Genomic DNA, 19813 nt, shown 5'->3' with positions numbered 1-19813 from the left:
GAGAATTTGCGCGCTGCGAAAAATCATTTTTGTTGTAGTGAAGATAGAGAAAAAAACAGGGATGGCTGACATATTCCGTCGTTTACGTGGACCAGCGTCCGGGCTTACGAAGCGGTTTTGATACATATTACGTCGCTAAAATATTCTGTCGCTTACGTTGACCAGCGTCCGTGCTTACGAAGCGCGGACTGATTCAGGGATTGGTGACTTTGGTTTGTTTGGTCAGCAGGATTTTCAGACTCCGTCTTGATCGAACATACACAGTTTTACACATTTGCTTAATGTTGGTCCGCAGCATCTTGTACATGACATTTGACCACAGAATGATGTTGAGGAAAATGAACAACATTCAATTGAGGTCCCAAGAAGCACCAATTTTGGTTCCATGATCATTTCAAGATTGGCATCATCACATGCGCAGCCTCTTTTGCTCGATAAGCCATGAAAAACTTATTTTTTGATGAACTTATTGTCTATTTTTTTCTCTAACTTCACTACAACAAAAATGACTTTCCGCAGCGTACATTGCACGCTCCAAAGTTGCAAGCCGTTGAAAGTTCAAGATTATCCGCGGGTATTTTGGCATTTAGCGACGGTTTTTTAAACGTCTCTAAAATTAGCGACGGTTTTTAACCATCGCTGATTCAAATATAGCGACGGTTTGCGAACCGTCGCTAAAATGTGCGACGATTTTTTACCGTCGCGTATTCTATTTTAGCGACGGTTTTAAAAACCGTCGCTAAGTTAATTTTAGTGACGGTTTGGATATATATTCCGTCGCTAAAATATACCGTCGATTACGTGGACCAGCGTCCGTGCTTACGAAGCGTCCGCGCTACGTAAACGCGGATTGCCGTAGTTTTGAAAAGGTTTTTTTTTTACATTATTTTTGAATTTTTTTTTAAAATTACATTATTTTTTTAAAAAAAACCCGTGTGATTGATGCAGGTGAGCATGATGTTGATGTTAATGAGGGACTTGATGGTTGATCTTGCTGGACTGAAGGTGCACACAACCCGAGGATCAGCGCTAGTTTTTCCACACTTACGTTTATGATTTACGTTTATGACTTATGCTAAATGATTCGAGTTAATTTTAGGATTTTATTACTTATGATGCTTTTGAGAGGTTTTGTGAGGATGTTAGAGTTAAGTTTATTTTTGAAACAATGTTAGGTTAGATTGAGCGACGTTTTACGATTTTATGCTTGAATTTCTTTCCTTTAGATTTTCAAATAATAGTTGTTGATTTTATTTTAAATGGTGCAAATGTACTTTTAAAAGATATATGTATGCGTATGGTAGTTCAGCCGAATAGTATAGGAAGGAAAAAAAATTCGAGTATATTTTAAAGAAAAACGAGTAATGAACGTTTCATTACAAGACTCAAGAAATAATTTTAACAAATTCGAAGTCGATGCAAGATATTTGTCTTTAAGACAAATTTGCCCGCACATGGTACTCACGGGATATGGTAAGTGTCTCCCAAGATACAACAACTTCCAACTTGTCACAAGTTTCATAACTAGAAGGGAAGCAAATTCTATTTTGAGAAGAAAAAAAAAAAGAAAAAGTTCAAAATGAATGGAAATGCTCTTCCTTTGTTTGATCATCTAAAAATTGATGTTATGTTGTCACTCATTCTTTTAGTTCAATCAGATGGATTGATATGTAAATCAAAAATCACGAAAATGTGACAAAGAGACACATTTTAGTGACAAGATCCATGAAAACTTGCAACTCTTGTCAAACAATGTCTCTTAATGGCTCACGACCTGGAAAATTACAGGGCATAGAGGGCCGTTTAGGCACCCTCTTTGCATAACAAGAGGCACCTAAGCGCCTTCCTTGCGGCCTGGATTTTTCTAGGCTGCATATGGGGAACTGAGGAATCTCGTCTGAGGCGCCTCCCCTGACACATGGAACAATCTGTTTCGAGTTTCATATATTTCTTAGCTTAATTTTCTTTCATTAAATTTGAAATTTATCCATCAATCCTCACATGAATGAAATTAATGCATTATGCACGTGATGTCGAAAAAGAGTTTACTCGAAAAATCTTTACATCAAAAGATGTGGCTTTTAGCTTTGAACCTCCTTAATAGAAACTAACAAATTTACTAGGCCACGAAGTGAACATGATGTCTTGAACTTCTTGACGGTTTGTGTAAAACCCAACAATATTACCTACATGATAACTTATCATTTTATTTTGGTTTTCGGTTGTATCCATTTTGGTCATCGAACACATCATGATTTCATAATTATTTCTTTGAGGCAGACCGTCCTCATACTCACATGGGTGACTTTTATTTAAAATTATCTTACCATACTCGACCTTTTACAGGTAAAATAATCATTAAAAGTACAATATTTGACATCACTTCATTGTTAGATTATAACACACATTGTCATAGAAATGAGAAAAGAATAATTCCCGAGTGCTAGTTCAAGTTTTCATAATTTTGTTGTCATATTGAACCAAGATCTTGGGATCTTTAATTAAAGTTCGAATAAAAAATATCCCTAGAAGATATCAAGAACATGATCAAAGAAAACTTCATGAAGATATATCCATTGGTATGGTGGGAAAAGAACTAACTCCGTGTCACCCTTAAAATCAAAGAATATGAGTTCGTTAGATACAAGACTATCTTGATGAACATAATTGATCAAAATGATATGCAGATTATTATCAAGGAATATTTGGACCTTGGTTAATCAAAACAGGAATATCAACATAAAACAGTCCAGATTTCCTAATAAGAAATCATGGTGAAATCAAGAAAAACAAACACAGGTTAGTAATTAATTATCAATAAATTAATAAATTCTGGATTTAGATGTGTATTTTATTCCTAATAGAGATAATTTAATAAGCTATATACGCAACGAAATTTTTTTCTCTAAATTCGATTGTAAATCTGGATTTTATCATATCTGGATGAAGAAAAAAAACAAGAAATTCACATATTTCTCTACACTGCAAGGTCACTATATTTGGAAAGTATTACTAATGAGCTTGGTTAATGTACTCCAAATATTTCAAAAAAAATTGATAATCTTTTTAAATATTATTTTAAGTTATGTTTATTTATATTGATGATATTTTAATAACATCTAAAAATATAGAGGAACATATTAAAAATTTAGAGATTTTTTCTAAAAATTTTAAAAAAAAAGTACTAGTTCTATCTGAAAAGAAGACAATCATTGCTACAAAGGAAGATTGAATTTCTTGGAGTAAAGATAGAAGAGTCTGAAATAATTTTGCAAGAATACATAATAGAAAAAGATACATAATTTTCCAGATAAACTAAAAGAAAATAAACAACTTTAAGGTTTCTTAGGAATTGTTAATTTTGCTAGAAAGTTCATTAAGAATCTAGCAAAACACGAGAAAGTGTTTAGTCAATTACTGAAAATATGCAAGATTTAATGGACAGAAAAACACATAAAATGACTTAGAAATCTAAAAGAGATTTGAAAAAATATTCCAAAAATGTCTATTCCTCAAGATGGATATGATTTGTATTATAGACAGATGACAATGATCACTGGTGGACAGCGGTTCTTACAAAGCTCACACCAGATGGAGAACAATCATGCATGTATTGTTGTAATCTATTAGCGATGTAGAATTTGTACGATGGCATATCAACAAAAATGAATTTCATACAGTAAAAAAAGATTTTGAAAAATGATCGTCTTTTTACTTGCAAAGAAATTTACGATAACACACACGTAAAAGTTTTCTTGAAAAAAATAGAATTTAAACCCCGAGAAGGCTATATTATTAAGGTGGCCGGCTTTATGTCAAAACGATATTTTTGATATTATGATTATTAAATATAACGAATATATTCTTGCAGCTTTCTTAACAAGAGATGGAAAACGCTAATGTCGATGCCATCAGGAAAATGCAGAGGCATTTGAGGAAAACCTTGAAATGCTTCAAACAGAGTTCAATAAGATTGTGCTAAATGCAGAAGTTGCCGATAGGCTACAACAAGTCGATAATAACATTGTCTCTTATTGAATAACATGTTGTTTACAAGTTTATACTCAGTTATGGTCTGTATTACAAAAGCCGATCCTCCAGAATATTGAGAAGCCACAGGTTCCTCAAATGGAGAGTTTTTGAGTACAGAGCTCTATACCTGGAGCAGAGGATTCAAGTACCCCTAACACAAGTGAATGTAAGTGCTAATTCCGGATCATCTTTAGATGAGTCGGTCAAAACAAAAATTGAGGATTTGGATCCTTAACTCGATTCTTCAAGTCAACCCTTTATCTCGGGGATTGAAGATGGATAGATCAACTTTAGACCTCAAATTGACAAGGGAAAATTTAAGGTTGTATTAACGAGCTTATAGTTTCTCCATTTATGATATATCAATAGAACTGGATAAAATGAAGACAAGAATGAATATGCATCAACCGAGCCACAATTCGAGCTAATGTAGCCGGAAAATATCATAGGTTATGGATGAACCCAAATTCCTATCCCAATGAAGTAAAAGCATGGTACGAGTTTGGGGGCTCTTGCCTCAGTTTATACTACAGCACCCAACTTCCCAAAAATCTCAGTACTATCAAAATAGATCCAAGAAGTTGTTCATGAAACATGAGCAAATAAAGATTATTTGTCAAGATTAGATATTCTGGATCTTTACTTTTTTAGTACATCACCAGAACCAGCCGAGAAAGGTTCACATGAAGTCTTTCACTTCATCAAGTTGAGAATACCAGACATAAACATTCAAAAGTTCATTAAGGATCTTCCAGATGATGAAACCCCTCTTGTTTCATCACTCACTGAAGATGATATATCCACTAGACGGACATGGGATTATGGGAATGTCTCATAGAGATGGACAAAATCAATTTTTCATTTAAATTGTATCAAAATTTTGTAAATAGATCTTTTCTGTTAAATATCATTATAGGAAAAACTACAAGCTTTGCAGAAGAAATATTTGAAAGAAAAAAAAATTTTATTTGGAATAACAAGTTGTCGGGGAGTAAAGAAAATCGTTAGAAATTCTGCATTATGGCTCATGTGGGAAGATGGTTAGAAGGAATTTGCCCAGAATTCCAAAATCGGAAAGAGTCAGAATTCGGGAAAGATTTTAGGCCCAGATCTGACCGAAAACATAATGCGGAGACAAGTTCAAGTGGTGAAAGTCCACAAAATCACGTTTTCCGCTGGGTCCATACAAAAGCAAAAGATTCCCTAATAAAAGTAAATAAGATATGTGTCACAATCACTCTATTAGTGGAGGATGGACCACTCAACTACCACAATATGACAGACCACTCATTAGTGGTATACCCGATGTTGTCGACCACAACTAGCAAAGCAATTCACAATAATGAAGCATGAGTTTTAAATGCGAATGAGACTTCTATAAATACCAAAACACAAGGAAGATGAATGTAAAATTCAATCTCCTCATTTTCTTTCAAATAAATTATAATATTTCTCTTTCTAGTTTATGTGTGTTGTATTCATAGCTACTATAAATAGCTAAACATGTTTCTCTTATAGTAGCTAAACATGTTTCTCCTCATCTACACGATGTTACTATGTAATAATATGTTGTATGTTTGAATAAAAGAACCAAGTTTTATTTTCCATCTCATGTATAATTTTCAAAATAAAAAATTTACTATATATTCTGATGTAGTAAACGATACAAGGTTGTGCTAAGTGTTATTGAAGGAATCTACGTAAGGATCCATATGTTACGACTGTGTGTTTAGTCTGTGAGGAGCAGTCTGTAAACCCGGTGGATATAATCCGATGACACTCCAATCGAATACGTAAAATGTTTAGTTTATTTTATAGAAGCATGATGGGATATATAAAATAATAATAATAATAAATCTGAATTATGATATTGTTGTGAAAAAGTAAAAATTTACGGTAAAAAGTAAAAATCTCAAATTCTCAAAATTTACCAAACTACACACTTTATAAAATTTTTCTCTCTACTCACTTGTGAATTTCTTCACAAATGGTGAGGCTATTTATAGAATTTCTTTACAAATAATCCAAAAATAAATTCATCATTACCTACATCATCACACACTAATTTTCAATATTTACAACTCTTATTTTCAACATTCAAATATTCAACATTCAATTATTCAACACACGTGTTTTAAATATTAATTTTCAACACTCTCCCTTGTGATGATGATCATAATGATTGTCTTCATTACGTATTTTTACAATGCCTCGTTAAAAACCTTACTAGGAAAAACCAATTGGGATAAAAACCATAGTAAGGGGAAAAAAATGCAGTCACGTAAACTCCCCATCATGTTGACACGAACAATTCTTCACAAATTTCGTAGATTGCGCATCCCAATATTATATATGTGTTTTCTGAATATTGTCGTAGGAAGTGCCTTTGTGAATAGATCTGATGAGTTCACTTGATTGAATGTGACGAACATCAATATATTTATTTTCTCAAGCTCCTTGGTGAATGCGAAGAACTTAGGAGGAATATGTTTAGTTCTGTCGCTTTTTATATATCCTTCTTTCATTTGAGCAACACATGCAGCATTATCTTCATATAGTATCACAGGATTCTCGTCGAATGATAATCCGCATGAGATTTGGATATGTTGGGTCATGGATTTTAACCACACACATTCACGGCTTGCTTCATGTAGTGCAATATTCTCGGCATGATTTGATGAAGTTGTTACGAGTGTTTGTTTCTGTGAACGCCAAGAAATTGCAGTGCCTCCACGAGTAAATACATATCCAGTTTGAGAACGTGCCTTGTGTGGATCAGATAAGTATCCAGCATCAGTATAACCAATTATACTTGGATTAGCATCTTTTGAATACAAAAGTCCCAAGTCTGTCGTTCCTCGTAGATAACGGAATATATGTTTAATTCCGTTCCAGTGTCTCTTTGTTGGATATGTGCTAAATCTTGCCAATAAATTTACGGCAAAAGATATATCAGGCCTTGTACAATTTGTAAGATACATAAGGGCACCGATAGCACTTAGATATGGTACTTCTGGACCAAGAATATCTTCATCATCTTCACATGGACGGAATGGATCCTTTTCTATGTTTAATGATCTAACAACCATTGGAGTACTTAAAGGATTTGATTTATCCATATTAAAACGTTTAAGGATCTTTTCTGTATAATTTTTCTGGTGAACAAACATTCCACATTCTTTTTGTTCAATTTGTAAACCCAGACAATACTTGGTTTTTCCAAGATCCTTCATTTCAAATTCTTCCTTCAAGTATGACACAACTTCTTGAATTTCCTTATTCGTTCCAATGATATTTAAATCATCAACATATACAGCAATAATTATGCATCCGAATGTTTTCTTAATAAAAACACAAGGGCATATTGAATTATTTACATATCTCTTTTTCATCAAGTGATCACTTAGCCGATTATACCACATTCGGCCGTATTGTTTTAACCCATATAATGATCTTTGTAATTTCACATAATAACATTCTCTGGGTTTTGAACTTTGTGCTTCATGCATCTTAAATACTTCAGGGATTTTCAAATATAATTACTATCAAGTGATCCATATAAGTAAGCTGTAACAACATCCATAAGACGTATTTCTAAATTTTCAGATACCGCCAAGCTAATCAAATACCGAAACGTAATTGCATCCATCACGGGAGAATACGTTTCTTCATAATCAATTCCAGGCCTTTGAGAAAAACCTTGTGCAACAAGTCGAGCTTTATATCTTACTATTTTATTTTTCTCATTTCGCTTTCGAATAAAAACTCATTTGTATCCAACAGGTTTTACACCTTCAGGTGTAAGGACTATATGTCCAAAAACATTACGTTTATTTAGCGAATCTAATTTAACCTGGATGACATATTTCCATTTTATCCAATCCTGCCGAGTTTTACATTCACCAAAAGATTTTGGTTCATGATTTTCATTATCATTTATGATGTCGATTGCCACATTATAAGAAAATATATCATCAACTTCTTCTATATCTTTTCGGTTCCATATTTTTCCAGTATTAATATAATTGATAAAGATTTCACGATTCTCGTCAGTTTGTGGTTCTGACAGAACATTTTCATCATCATGTGTTTCTTCAGAAACATTATTCTCTATTTTGTGATCATTATGTGTTTCTTCAGGAACATCATTCTTTATTTTGTGATCATCGTGTTTCTCTATAAATTTTCTTTTTCGAGGATTTTTATCCTTAGAACCGACTGGCCTTCCACGCTTCAGGCGTTTAATGACATCATGAGTATCTTCAATTTGTTTTTTCGGAATTTCAATTCGAGCATGAGCATTTACAGCATGTATATATGATTTAGTTATCCTTTTTGCATCTGTAAATGCATCTGGTATTTGATTTGTTATTCTTTGCAAGTGCACAATTTGCTGTACATCTTTTTCACATTGTTTTGTTCTTGGATCCAGATGTAACAATGATGATACATACCATGTAATTTCCTTTTCGGTATGTTTCTTATCTCCCCTAACATTGGGAAGATTTCCTCATTAAAATGACAATCAGCAAAACGTGCTGTGAACACGTCATCTGTCTGAGGTTCAAGATATCGAATGATTGATGGACTATCATAACCGATATAAATTCCAATCTTTCTTTGAGGTCCCATTTTTTTCCGTTGTGGTGGTGCAATAGGCACATACACCATACATCCAAAAATTCTCAGATGAGAAATGTCTGGTTCTTTACCAAATGCAAGCTGCAATGGGGAGTATTTATGATATGCACTTGGTCTGATGCGAATTAATGCATCAGCATGTAAAATTGCATGTCTCCATATAGAAATAGGGAGCTTGGTTTTCATAATCATTAGTCTAGCAATCATTTGCAGACGTTTAATCAATGATTCAGCCAATCCATTCTGTGTATGTACATGAGCAACAAGATGCTCAACAATGATTCTCATGGACAAACAATAATCATTGAAAGTTTGGGAAGTAAATTTACCAGCATTATCAAGTCTAATTTTTTTTGATTACATAATCGGGAAATTGATTCCTCAATTTTATTATTTGAGCAAGTAATCTTGCAAATGCAACATTTCGAGTTGACAATAAACATACATGTGACCATCTGCTGGAGGCATCAATCAATACCATAAAGTATCTGAATGGTCCACATGGTGGATGGATTGGTCCACAAATATCACCCTGAATACGTTCAAGAAACATTGGTGATTCAGTTTGGATTTTGGCTGGTGATGGTCTTATAATAAGTTTTCCAAGAGAACATGCTTTACATTGAAACTTATTATTCTGAAAGATCTTCTGGTCTTTCAACGGATGACCATGTGTATTTTCTATAATTCTTCGCATCATTGTTGAACCAGGATGTCCTAATCGATCATGCCAATTGATCAGTATTGAAGAATTATCAACTACCATGTTTGATTCAATTGGACTTATATATGTATAATGCAATCCAGTATGTAGCACTGGTAGTTTTTCAACTACATATTTCTTTCCTGATTTGTATGTGGTAAGACACATATATTTCTCATTCCCTTCATTCATTGTTTGAGTATCATACCCATGGGAATATATATCATTAAAACTCAACAAATTTCTTTTCGATTGTGGTGAATATAAAGCATCATTGATCAAAAATTTTGTACCATTAGGTAACAAAAATTGTGCTTTACCACATCCTTTAATCAAGTCTAAAAGACCTGATATTGTATTCACCATTGTTTTTGTTGGTTTTAGTTCCAGGAAATATCTTTTATCTCGGAGGATAGTGTGCGTTGTCCCACTATCGGGTATGTAAACTTCAGCTTTGTTCATAGCATATTCCATGTTTGAACTTCAAAAAATATGCAATGAAATAAAATTACTGACAATACATTTATAAAAATAAAATACAATACAATATATATGTAAAAAAATATAGCACACGATAAAACATTATCATACGGGTACATAAAATATTTTACATATTTATTCCACCAGCAAATTGATGTCTGAGAAATCAATCAGAAAATCTCCGGCATCAAAATGAGTTGAATCACTCAAAGGTTCACTCTGTTCAGTGAAGTTGATCTCTTTTTCTTTTCCCTTTATTGATTCTTTATAAAGTTTACAAAGGTGCTCAGGGGCTCGACAAATACGGGACCAATGTCCTGGAGTACCACATCTGAAACAAGAACTTTCAAATCTTTTTGACTGATTCTCATTAACACTCATATTTTCATGATGCTTTTTCTGTGGACGGTTTGAGATACTCTTTTGAGATGAGTTATGGAAGTAACTTTCTCGATTATTTTCAAAAACACGGCCGCATCCACGACCACGACCACTTCCACGTCCACGTCCACGTCCACGACCACGACCTCGATTTCGTCCTCGACCAAAATCTTGTCTATAACTTTGATTTTGGTTTTCAAATTTAAATTCATTTTTGTTTACGACATTTACTTCAGGAAATGCCGTTGAACCAGTTGGTCGTGCCTGATGACTTTCCATTAACAGTTCATTATTCTTTTCCGCCAAAAGGACACAGGCGATAAGTTCAGAATATCTCGAAAATCCACGCACTCTATATTGTTGTTGTAGAGTTATATTTGATGCGTGAAAAGTGAAAAATGTTTTTTCAAGCATTTCCAATTCAGTAATCTCGTGTCCACAAAATTTCAATTGCGAGATTATTCTATACATCTCCGAGTTGTAATCACTGACTTTTTTAAAATCTTGGAATCTCAACGTATTCCATTCATCTCGAGCGGTCGGAAGTATAACTTCCCTTATACGTTCGAATCTTTCTTTTAATCCCTTCCACAAAGCCATGGGATCTTTTTCAATTAGATATTCACATTTCAATACATCGTCGAGATGTCGACGCAAAAATATCATGGCTTTTGCCTTTTCTTGTGATGTCGATATGTCATTTTCTTTTATGGTCTCACTTAGACCCAATGACTCAAGATGCATTTCTACATCGAGAGTCCATGTCATATAATTTTTCCCCGTAATATCAAGAGCAATGAATTCAAGCTTTGCCAAGTTTGACATGGTGGTACTAAAAAAATTACGATGTATTTTATTAGTTAATGAATATTGCAATACAAAGTAATGGATAAACAACAAGTACAAGCATTCGTAAAAATAAAGAAAACACACGAGGATGATATTCTCCAATAAATACAAGACTCGTGAGTATGATAACCAAAATAATTAAAAATATCTTTGAGAAAGCCATTTTCTTCGAAAATTTGATGAAGAATAATTTTTAGATAAGAAGTGAAAGTTGGAGTGATTGAATGTGTTTGTGAGATCATATTTATAGGCCAAAAACTAACCGTTTTGTTACCGTTTATGACCGTTGTTGTACAAAAAAATAAATGTATGCATTTGTATAATTTTATGATAATAATATGATGTATATAATATTAGTCATGTTTAAATAATTATGTATATCATATCACCTTATTATAATGCGGTGTCACAAGTTATTTTGTTTAAAAACCTTATAGGCTTTTATACTTGTCGTATCCCTTACCGGGAGTGTGGGATGTCGTCTTAACATCCTCCCAGGATTTATAACAAGTTTTTGAAAAATTTATTTTTATTATTTCTGAATAACATTATATTATATATTAAATAGATACACAATAAATAAATAAACAGTAAAATAAATATTATTACTTTTGTTACCATTTTCTTCTGTTTTGGAGCTTGGAAAAATATGGAGGACCTTTAGAGCTTCGTGATGATAACGTGTTGTGAAAAAGTAAAAAGTTATAGTAAAAAGTAAAAATCTCAAACTCTCAAAATTTACCAAACTACACACTTTATAAAATTTTTCTCTCTACTCACTTGTGAATTTCTTCACAAATGGTGAGGCTATTTATATAATTTCTTTACAAATAATCCAAAAATAAATTCATCATTACCTACATCATCACACACTAATTTTCAATATTTACAACTCTTATTTTCAACATTCAAATATTCAACATTCAATTATTCGAAACACGTGTTTTAAATATTAATTTTCAACATATATAACCTTATGCAGTTGTATGTATTTATGTTATATGCTTTTGAAAACAGTCTTGATATGAATAATAATGTATGTACAAAATTCAAGGAGTTAAAAGGTATTTTATGAATATTTAAATAATTAGGGGTTCAAACAAAAATTTTAAAGCGAAAATTTGTTAAAACAACAAAATTAGGGGGAAAAACTTACAGAGGCAATCACGATTTTCCCTTAAAATTGTATGAAAAAAATAAAGTATACCTAAAATTTGCCGGTGTTGATTGAACAGCGAATACAGAAAGCCGAAGATCAATGGCGGCTTTGCAGTATTTGGAAAAACAGAGAAATGAGCACCCTGAGCTCTCAGAGTGGTACACCTCGCTTTCAGATCTGTACCAACGCAAGCTCTGGCATGAGCTTACTCTTAAGCTCGAACAGTTCGGTGGCACTCGCCGTTTTTCAGGTGATAAACCCTCCTATGGATTCTCCGTACCTTTGCGGCGGTTTATCATTCATTTTGCTACTGTAGTTATATAATTTTGCTGTTTTACTTTTGTTTGCAATTGTTTTGTTCGTTTGATTGGGGGCACTGGAATGTTGTTTCGGGGTTAGTGCTTTATTGGAGTGATTTTAGGGGTTTTAGTGATGCAGTGCAGTTCACGGAACAGGGATGTATGGTAGGATTTTGAGCATGGACGGCGGGAGAGTTCAATACCTTACTTTTTTAGAATTAACTTGTTGAGGAACTGAGAAAACGTAAGCTATCAGTAGTTCATTTAATGAGTATCGATCTCGAAAAATTTACAGGCTTAGGATTGTGTGAATGATGTCTTTGCATTTTATGATTAGATACTTCGGCATTCTATTTTGTCTTTGGAAAGTGATAGCTGAGCGCAAGAGAATCAAATACATTGTTTTGAATTCATTTTCAATTGAAAGACATTTATTTATTAGTTAAACAATTTGGCGATGTTTACTTTTGATCGTGTGATCATGTAAATATTTTTGTGCAACTAGTTCTATTTCTTTGTTCATATGTGGTATTGATTTAGATACATCAAATGTTTGAACTGTGAAGAGATTTCCCTAAACCCAGTTGGTTCATTTGCATGACATCATGATGTAAATACATTTTTTCTTTCTCAGAGCCAATTTTTCTATTTTTTAGTTGGTCTTAGTGGCATCGCATTTCATGTTTAACTCTTTTTTGATGAACACATGACATTAGTTTGATCCTTTGCTAGACACAGTATTGATTATCCTCCCTATGTTATACAATATCTTATGAGCAGTCTTATCTTCCCATATCAATGATCTATCTCTTTGCATTGTTGTGCTTCTTTAGCTTGTGTTATAAATTAACATTAAGTTTCTTTAATCTCTATATTTAGGCTGGGGATGCTCTAATACAGCTTTATCACAATTTCATAACTGATTTTGAGACAAAGATCAATCTTCTCAAGCTTGCTCATTTTGCTGTTATAATTTCTCGACAATACTTGGAGAAAGAGGCCGCTATAGATTATCTTGAAGGAGTGATTGCAAAGCTACGTGATACGAAAGAAGTGCGCATAAAGGAACCAATACTTTACATCAAAGTTCAAATGGGTACATTAAAGCTTGAGCAGGGAGATAAAAAAGAATGCAAGAAACTTTTAGATGAGGGGAAATGCACACTTGACAACATGACTGACATTGATCCGTCTGTGTATGCCAGCTTCTATTGGGTTTCATCACAATACCATAAATCTCGTCAAGAATTTGCAGAATTTTATAAAAGTGCTCTCCTTTTTCTAGCCTACACTTCCTTGGATTCCTTATCAGAATCATTCAAGCTGGTAGGCTGTTTGTACTTTTTTGTTTTTATAATATAAGAAGCAGCTTTGGTGATACGAAGGTTATTCATGGCTTTCATGGAATTCAACTAATAACCGGAAGCTATGATATTTCAATGAAATTATGTATAAAAAAGTTGAAACATTTTTAAAGAGAAAATTGTATCTAGTTTATTTCAAAGTATTTGGCAACAGAATTAACCATATCAAAATAATTCCACAGTCCGTAATCACCTTTTTCCCTTTTTTTGTCTTGTGATTATATTTTGTGGTAATTCGTTTGATCAATCTTAATTTGATCTATTACATAAACCACTTGACGAGGCTTCGCCTGTTGTAATGACTGGGCTAGAAATAATATTATGAAATTTACTGATTAAAAATTCGATACTTAGTACGGGAAAGCGTGTGCCACATGCAACAACCAAACCATGAAGAATTTTTGTTTACCTTTGTCGTGAAGTCTATGCTTGCTGGTATGCTTATGGATACAGTCATTTATGTTGACTTTCAAGTTTAATATGTCCTCTTGTTTTCTGGCTGGTGATGCAGAATGCAGTGCGTGGTTCTTTTTCATTGTTTCATGCGTGAATTGATGAAGCAACAATTGAATAAAATTGCTTCATTCCATAATCATTTTCCTTTGTCCTTTTGTAGTATGATTTCTAGGTGTAGGAGATTTACTAATGCTGTCTTTTTAGCTAACTTACTGTACCACGTTGGTTGTTTCCAAGGATTTGGCATTTGATTTGTCTCTGTCGGCATTGTTGGGGGAAAACATCTACAATTTCGGTGAACTTCTTGCGCATCCAATTGTAAGTATTTTATGTAAAAGCTCCATCTTTCGAAAATGATATTCAAGGGAAGCTCATCTAGTGGTTTCTTGCTGATCACATACCCTACCCATGCCCTACACCACACCTTTATGGTCTACCTCTTACTGTTGTCAGTGTAACACTGACACGCATACCGAAAACGAACATTGTGGTTCAAATCAATGGACGGGGTTGCATAGCTCTAAAAATTTGGTTATTCTCGTGCTATCTTTTAAACGTTCGTTGGACAATTAGTTGGCATTTATGCAGATAAAAAGTCTTCTAGGGACTAAAGTTGAGTGGCTATACTGTATAATTGAAGCATATAATTCTGGTGATTTAATTCATTATCAAGAACTATGTAATGTTCATGGAGCTGCTCTGCGTACCCAACCTGCCTTGGTCCAGAATGAGAAAAAGCTCCTGGAAAAGATTAACATTCTCTGTTTGATGGAGATTATTTTCAGGTGATTTAGGAGAAATGAATAATGACTGATGTTAATGAGTTGCTGTGTTATTCTATTTTTTGTTGAACTCATGAATCATGTGTTACCTGAAGCCGTTCATCAGATGATAGAACTATTCCATTAAATGTCATTGCTGACCGGACCAGGCTGACTGTAGAAGATGTGGAGTATCTTCTCATGAAGAGCCTCTCAGTAAGTACACGGAAATTTGATATCTTCTTCATCCATCTTTTAGTCAAGTGAGATTTTGAATTGGGTATTACAAATTTCTGGGTTTATGACAGCATGCTAAACATGTCATACTTGGTTTAACTGAAAAATAGCATTAGGTGTTCCAGAATCCAGAGACATTGTAGACTTCAAATTCTGTATTTGGCCTTGTTAGAAGGTGATTGCTGCCTAATTGTTGCTGCAGGTGCATCTAATAGAGGGGATAATTGATCAAGTTGAGGGAACTGTTTATGTATCGTGGGTGCAACCTAGAGTTCTTGGAATTCCTCAGATCAAGTCATTGCGCAACAGGCTCGACAACTGGGTGGATAAAGTACACACTGCTTTGTTATCTGTGGAGGCGGAAACACCAGATCTTGTTGCCGCATAACTTTCTTGGCTTATCCTTGTCATTTCTGCAGATCACCTTTAGAGGTAAATTTTACTATTGATTTCACTAAAAGATCTCAAATCAGAATTTTCACGGGCTGCCTTGTATGTTACAATAGCATGCATTTATTTTTAAAATTTTATATGGACAATTAGCAACATATTTCTAACTTGATATGTTCGATGCAGCACCATGCTTTTCGACGATATTTTACTTTCATGAATGATTTCATTCAATCGAGAGTTGCCGGAAATTAGTTTTACTGCGTCAATTACTTAATGTGGCCTAGTTTTTGGGAAAAGGTTTGTCTCGCAAAAACTGGGAAGAAAAATTATGAGCGTAATTCACTAAAATTGTCGTGTTGGGGTAAAAATAGTTTGTTTTTAATTTTGATATAATAAATGTATACTGTTTTATGCGTATATGCATACTGCAAAATGTGGAACGATGAATCGTAGTGCACAATTTCCTGTCAATTTTTAGTAAACAGTAATAAAGTGTCGTATCCTTTACGTTTTATGCAAAATAAAATATATCACAAAATACAAATACAGTAGTTGAATCAAATATAAATGTGAAATAAAATTCTGCGTGACCAATGTTCTGTGTCATGCTCACTCAAACGCAGCGGTACTAATTGAATTTGGTTAATATTTTTTATATAAGGATTCTACAGTAAAAATTGGCAAGGATTCACAATTATGCACAACTAATTGACTTTTCTGAAAATGATATATCAAAAACATGTAGGAAAATGGTAATAACAATATGACAAAAACTTGTGTGTGACGATATCACGGATTGTATTTTGTGAGACGGATATTTTATTTGGGTTATCCATAAAAAAATATTATTTTTTAGGTAAGTCTCTTGTGAGCAGTGTTTTAAAAAGCGGTAGGCGGGCGGTTATCTACCGCCTAGCGCCTAGGCGGTTTTTTTTGAAGCTTAAATTCATTAAGTGGTTCATGAGTATTATGTTTGTATATAAAATATATATTATTATAAAATTTAAAATTGTAATGATAAATATATATTAATAAATTTTTATATATGAATCATCCACATCAGTTTACTACTTTACTACAACCGTTGTATAATGAAAATTAAATTTGTTCAACATTTTTTCCAACATAATATATTGATATTAAACCTAAACATCTAACTCTTCTAGTTCATCTCCATATTTTTCCAATACTTCTTCTATATCGGATTCAAACTCAAAATCCATGACTTCTTCCTCCTCTTCATCCGATACAAATTCTTCTTCGTGAAGTTCCATTACATCTTCAACATTTGTCTCAACATCTTCGTCTCCACCATCAACAATCCATCCTTGTGTCATAGTTGCTTCTTCATAATTTGTTTTTTTTTTTTAAGTGTAAACCGCCTAGGCGGATTTTTAATTGTAAAATCGCCTAGGCGGCTTTTGCGCCAGGCGGCGCCGGGACCGCCTGGCGCCTAGAAGTTTCGACTAGCCTAAAATCGGGGCGGTTTTGGACCGCCCAGCGCCTAGGCGGTCCTAGGCGGAGATTTTTAGAATACTGCTTGTGAGACGGTCTCACGAATCTTTATCTGTGAGACGGGTCAACTCTAACGATATTCACAATAAAAAATAATACTCTTAGCATAAAAAGTAATATTTTTCATAGATGACACAAATAAGCTCACAAAATACGACCCGTGAGACTGTCTAACACAAGTTTTTGCCTTATTTTTTATGCTAGGAATATTAATTTTATTGTAAATATCAGTAGAATTGACCCGTCTCATAGATAAAGATTCGTGAGATCGTCTAACAAAAGACCTATTTAAACAATATGACGGGACGACTTTGGTCTCATTTATTGCTGGAAGTATTCCTAGAACGTGAATGTTATCCATGAATTTCGGAGAATGGAAAGTGGCTTGATGAAATTTCAAAGGACGAGACTAGATTTTTTTAACAAATAGTACATAGGATTTTTCTGCTTGCCCCTCTAGTCTGCTCCGGACATTACCTTAGATGCTTGCAGGACCGCATCGATTTTAAGGAAAAAATTCTTTATACTATATACTTCGACAGCAAAATAAGGTTTCATAATTTACTCAATGTCTCAATCCTCTTTATCTCAATCCCTCCAAACTCAAACCAGTACATTTCCCAACTTTCTTCAGTTTCTAGTGATTGGCAAGCTGTTAAAAGCCAGAAAAGAAAAAGAAGTCTTCTTTTGATCTACAATGCTGGTTTTGCACATTAATTTTTATATGAATTTGGATATTGTAACGAATTCTTTGTTTTACCTTTCATGGCGTAACATCAAATTTCTGGTTTGGCCTCAAAGTATATAGGAATCGAGTAAACAAGTGAAGGCAGAGAGTACAACAAAGTACGTGAGGTAAAGATTTCCTACTGGCCATTGAGTATCCACGCGTTCGCTTATAAGAATCGGTTCAATTCGGTAACATCGTACAAGCTCGCTTTCATCGAGAAAAATTCACTTGAAATTGGTATGAATTACAACGCTTTCAACATAGGATTAAAGAACAGAAATACCTCGCGAATCAGGCTTGAGTTCCAGCAATAGTCTTTAACTGAATATGGTTCGAATCTGCGGCAGCCCCGGCGGGTAAGGCTTCATACGATCCAAATCTGCTGCGGATACCCAAAGTCTTGGCAATAGCAGCATAAGTCACGATAAAAATGAAAAGCACGAAAAGGACATGAAGCACAAACATCAGATCCAAGACTGCCACTGCCCTTAGCTTCGAGTCATCCAATTCGCACTTGGTTGATCCCTCAACCCCGCTGACGACATCAAGCAGCTTGTGGCAGCCTTCCGGGATGAAGGCATCCACGTAGAGTGATAACCCTGTTTGCAGAGCCCACAGCCCTTGCAGGCAGAACGAGGCTCCGAGAGCAGCATCCGCCGCATACAGTCTTGGCTGACAGCAGAGAACAAGGCAGAGGGCAGATGAGAACGCGGAAACATGTGCCGCGACGGAATCGCACTTGGCCTGGAGATCTGAAGTCTGGACGGCGGCGTCGGATGCGGAGAGGGAATACTGGAGGAAGAAGAGTGCAGCGGCGATCGCGAAGAAGAGATCGGTGGGGAGAGGGAGAAGAGAGGTGGCTTCAGAGACGAGGACCGCGGCGGAGAGGAGGATGAAGCAGAATATCACGGCGGCGGACTGCAGGAAAATGAGGCGGTGGACCGGCGTCCGGCCTTTGAGAAGGGGATCGGCATCGGAAGACACAAGGAGCTGGTGGATTAGGACGATGAATAGGAAGAAGATAACTAGGTGAAGCTGCAAATACCTGAGAGAGCGATGCTGCTGGTTGGAGTTGGGGAAAGGATGGTAGAGCTTGGCGGCGTAGTCGCGCGGCGATTTGAGGTGGTACTTGGTGGCGGAGATGAGGTGGTAAAGCCCTAGCGAAAGCAGCGCGGAGGAGGAGAAGATTTGGTAAATTAGGGCTGCCATTTTTGTTAAATTAGGGCAACTGAATGAGCTGCTATCAAATCAATGGTGGTAAACACAAATTCAAACTTGCACATGTTTTGTATGAAGTTGGTAAAACTTCATGTTCAAAATATTTTAAAAAAATTGGTAAAACTTCCATAAATTTTGTATATTCAATCAACTATATGCATCTTAATTCAATATAAACACTAATATTTAAAAATGTACCAAATTTTAAAACTTAATTACGACCAAAATAATATAAAAGAAGAAATTATGTTATTGAATATTTATATTATATATATATATATATATATGCAATAAAATAAATCAATTTAAAATTTTAAATCATTTACAAGATTGTGATAAAACCTCGTAATCTCTATTTTATTAAAAAATAATAATATAAATGTTTGGTTCATCGCACTTGAAATTAAAATAGTATGTCGCTTGTATTTGTTCTTTTTTCAAATGACTAGGTCTCTTATGAGACGGTTTCTCAAATCTTTATATGTGATATGAGTTAACTCTATCGATATCCACCATAAAAAGTAATACTCTTAGCACAAAAAGTAATAATTTTTCATGGATGACCCAAATAAGATATCTGTCTCACAAAATACGA

At 34.4% G+C, this 19813-nt stretch overlaps 1 protein-coding gene and 1 pseudogene across 1 annotated transcript; one reads left to right on the top strand and one right to left on the bottom strand.

Moving 5' to 3' along the window:
• The first annotated feature begins 12233 nt into the window (after window positions 1-12233).
• Window positions 12234-15937, top strand: LOC142542940 (26S proteasome non-ATPase regulatory subunit 13 homolog B-like; annotated as a pseudogene).
• Window positions 15938-18291: 2354 nt separating this feature from the next.
• Window positions 18292-19209, bottom strand: LOC142541795 (uncharacterized). Its single transcript, XM_075648255.1, has one exon. The coding sequence runs from the start codon at window positions 19207-19209 to the stop codon at window positions 18292-18294; it is 918 nt and encodes a 305-aa protein (XP_075504370.1).
• Between the last annotated feature and the right edge of the window lie 604 nt (window positions 19210-19813).

This window comes from Primulina tabacum, chromosome 4 (genome assembly GCF_025594145.1).
Source record: "Primulina tabacum isolate GXHZ01 chromosome 4, ASM2559414v2, whole genome shotgun sequence".
In the NCBI taxonomy this organism is placed as follows: domain Eukaryota; kingdom Viridiplantae; phylum Streptophyta; class Magnoliopsida; order Lamiales; family Gesneriaceae; genus Primulina; species Primulina tabacum.
This window is presented reverse-complemented; position numbering and strand designations above follow the sequence as displayed.

Excerpts from the sequence above, each read along its gene's own strand:
- LOC142541795 (XM_075648255.1), bottom strand. The coding sequence starts at position 19,209 with ATGGCAGCCCTAATTTACCAAATCTTCTCCTCCTCCGCGCTGCTTTCG.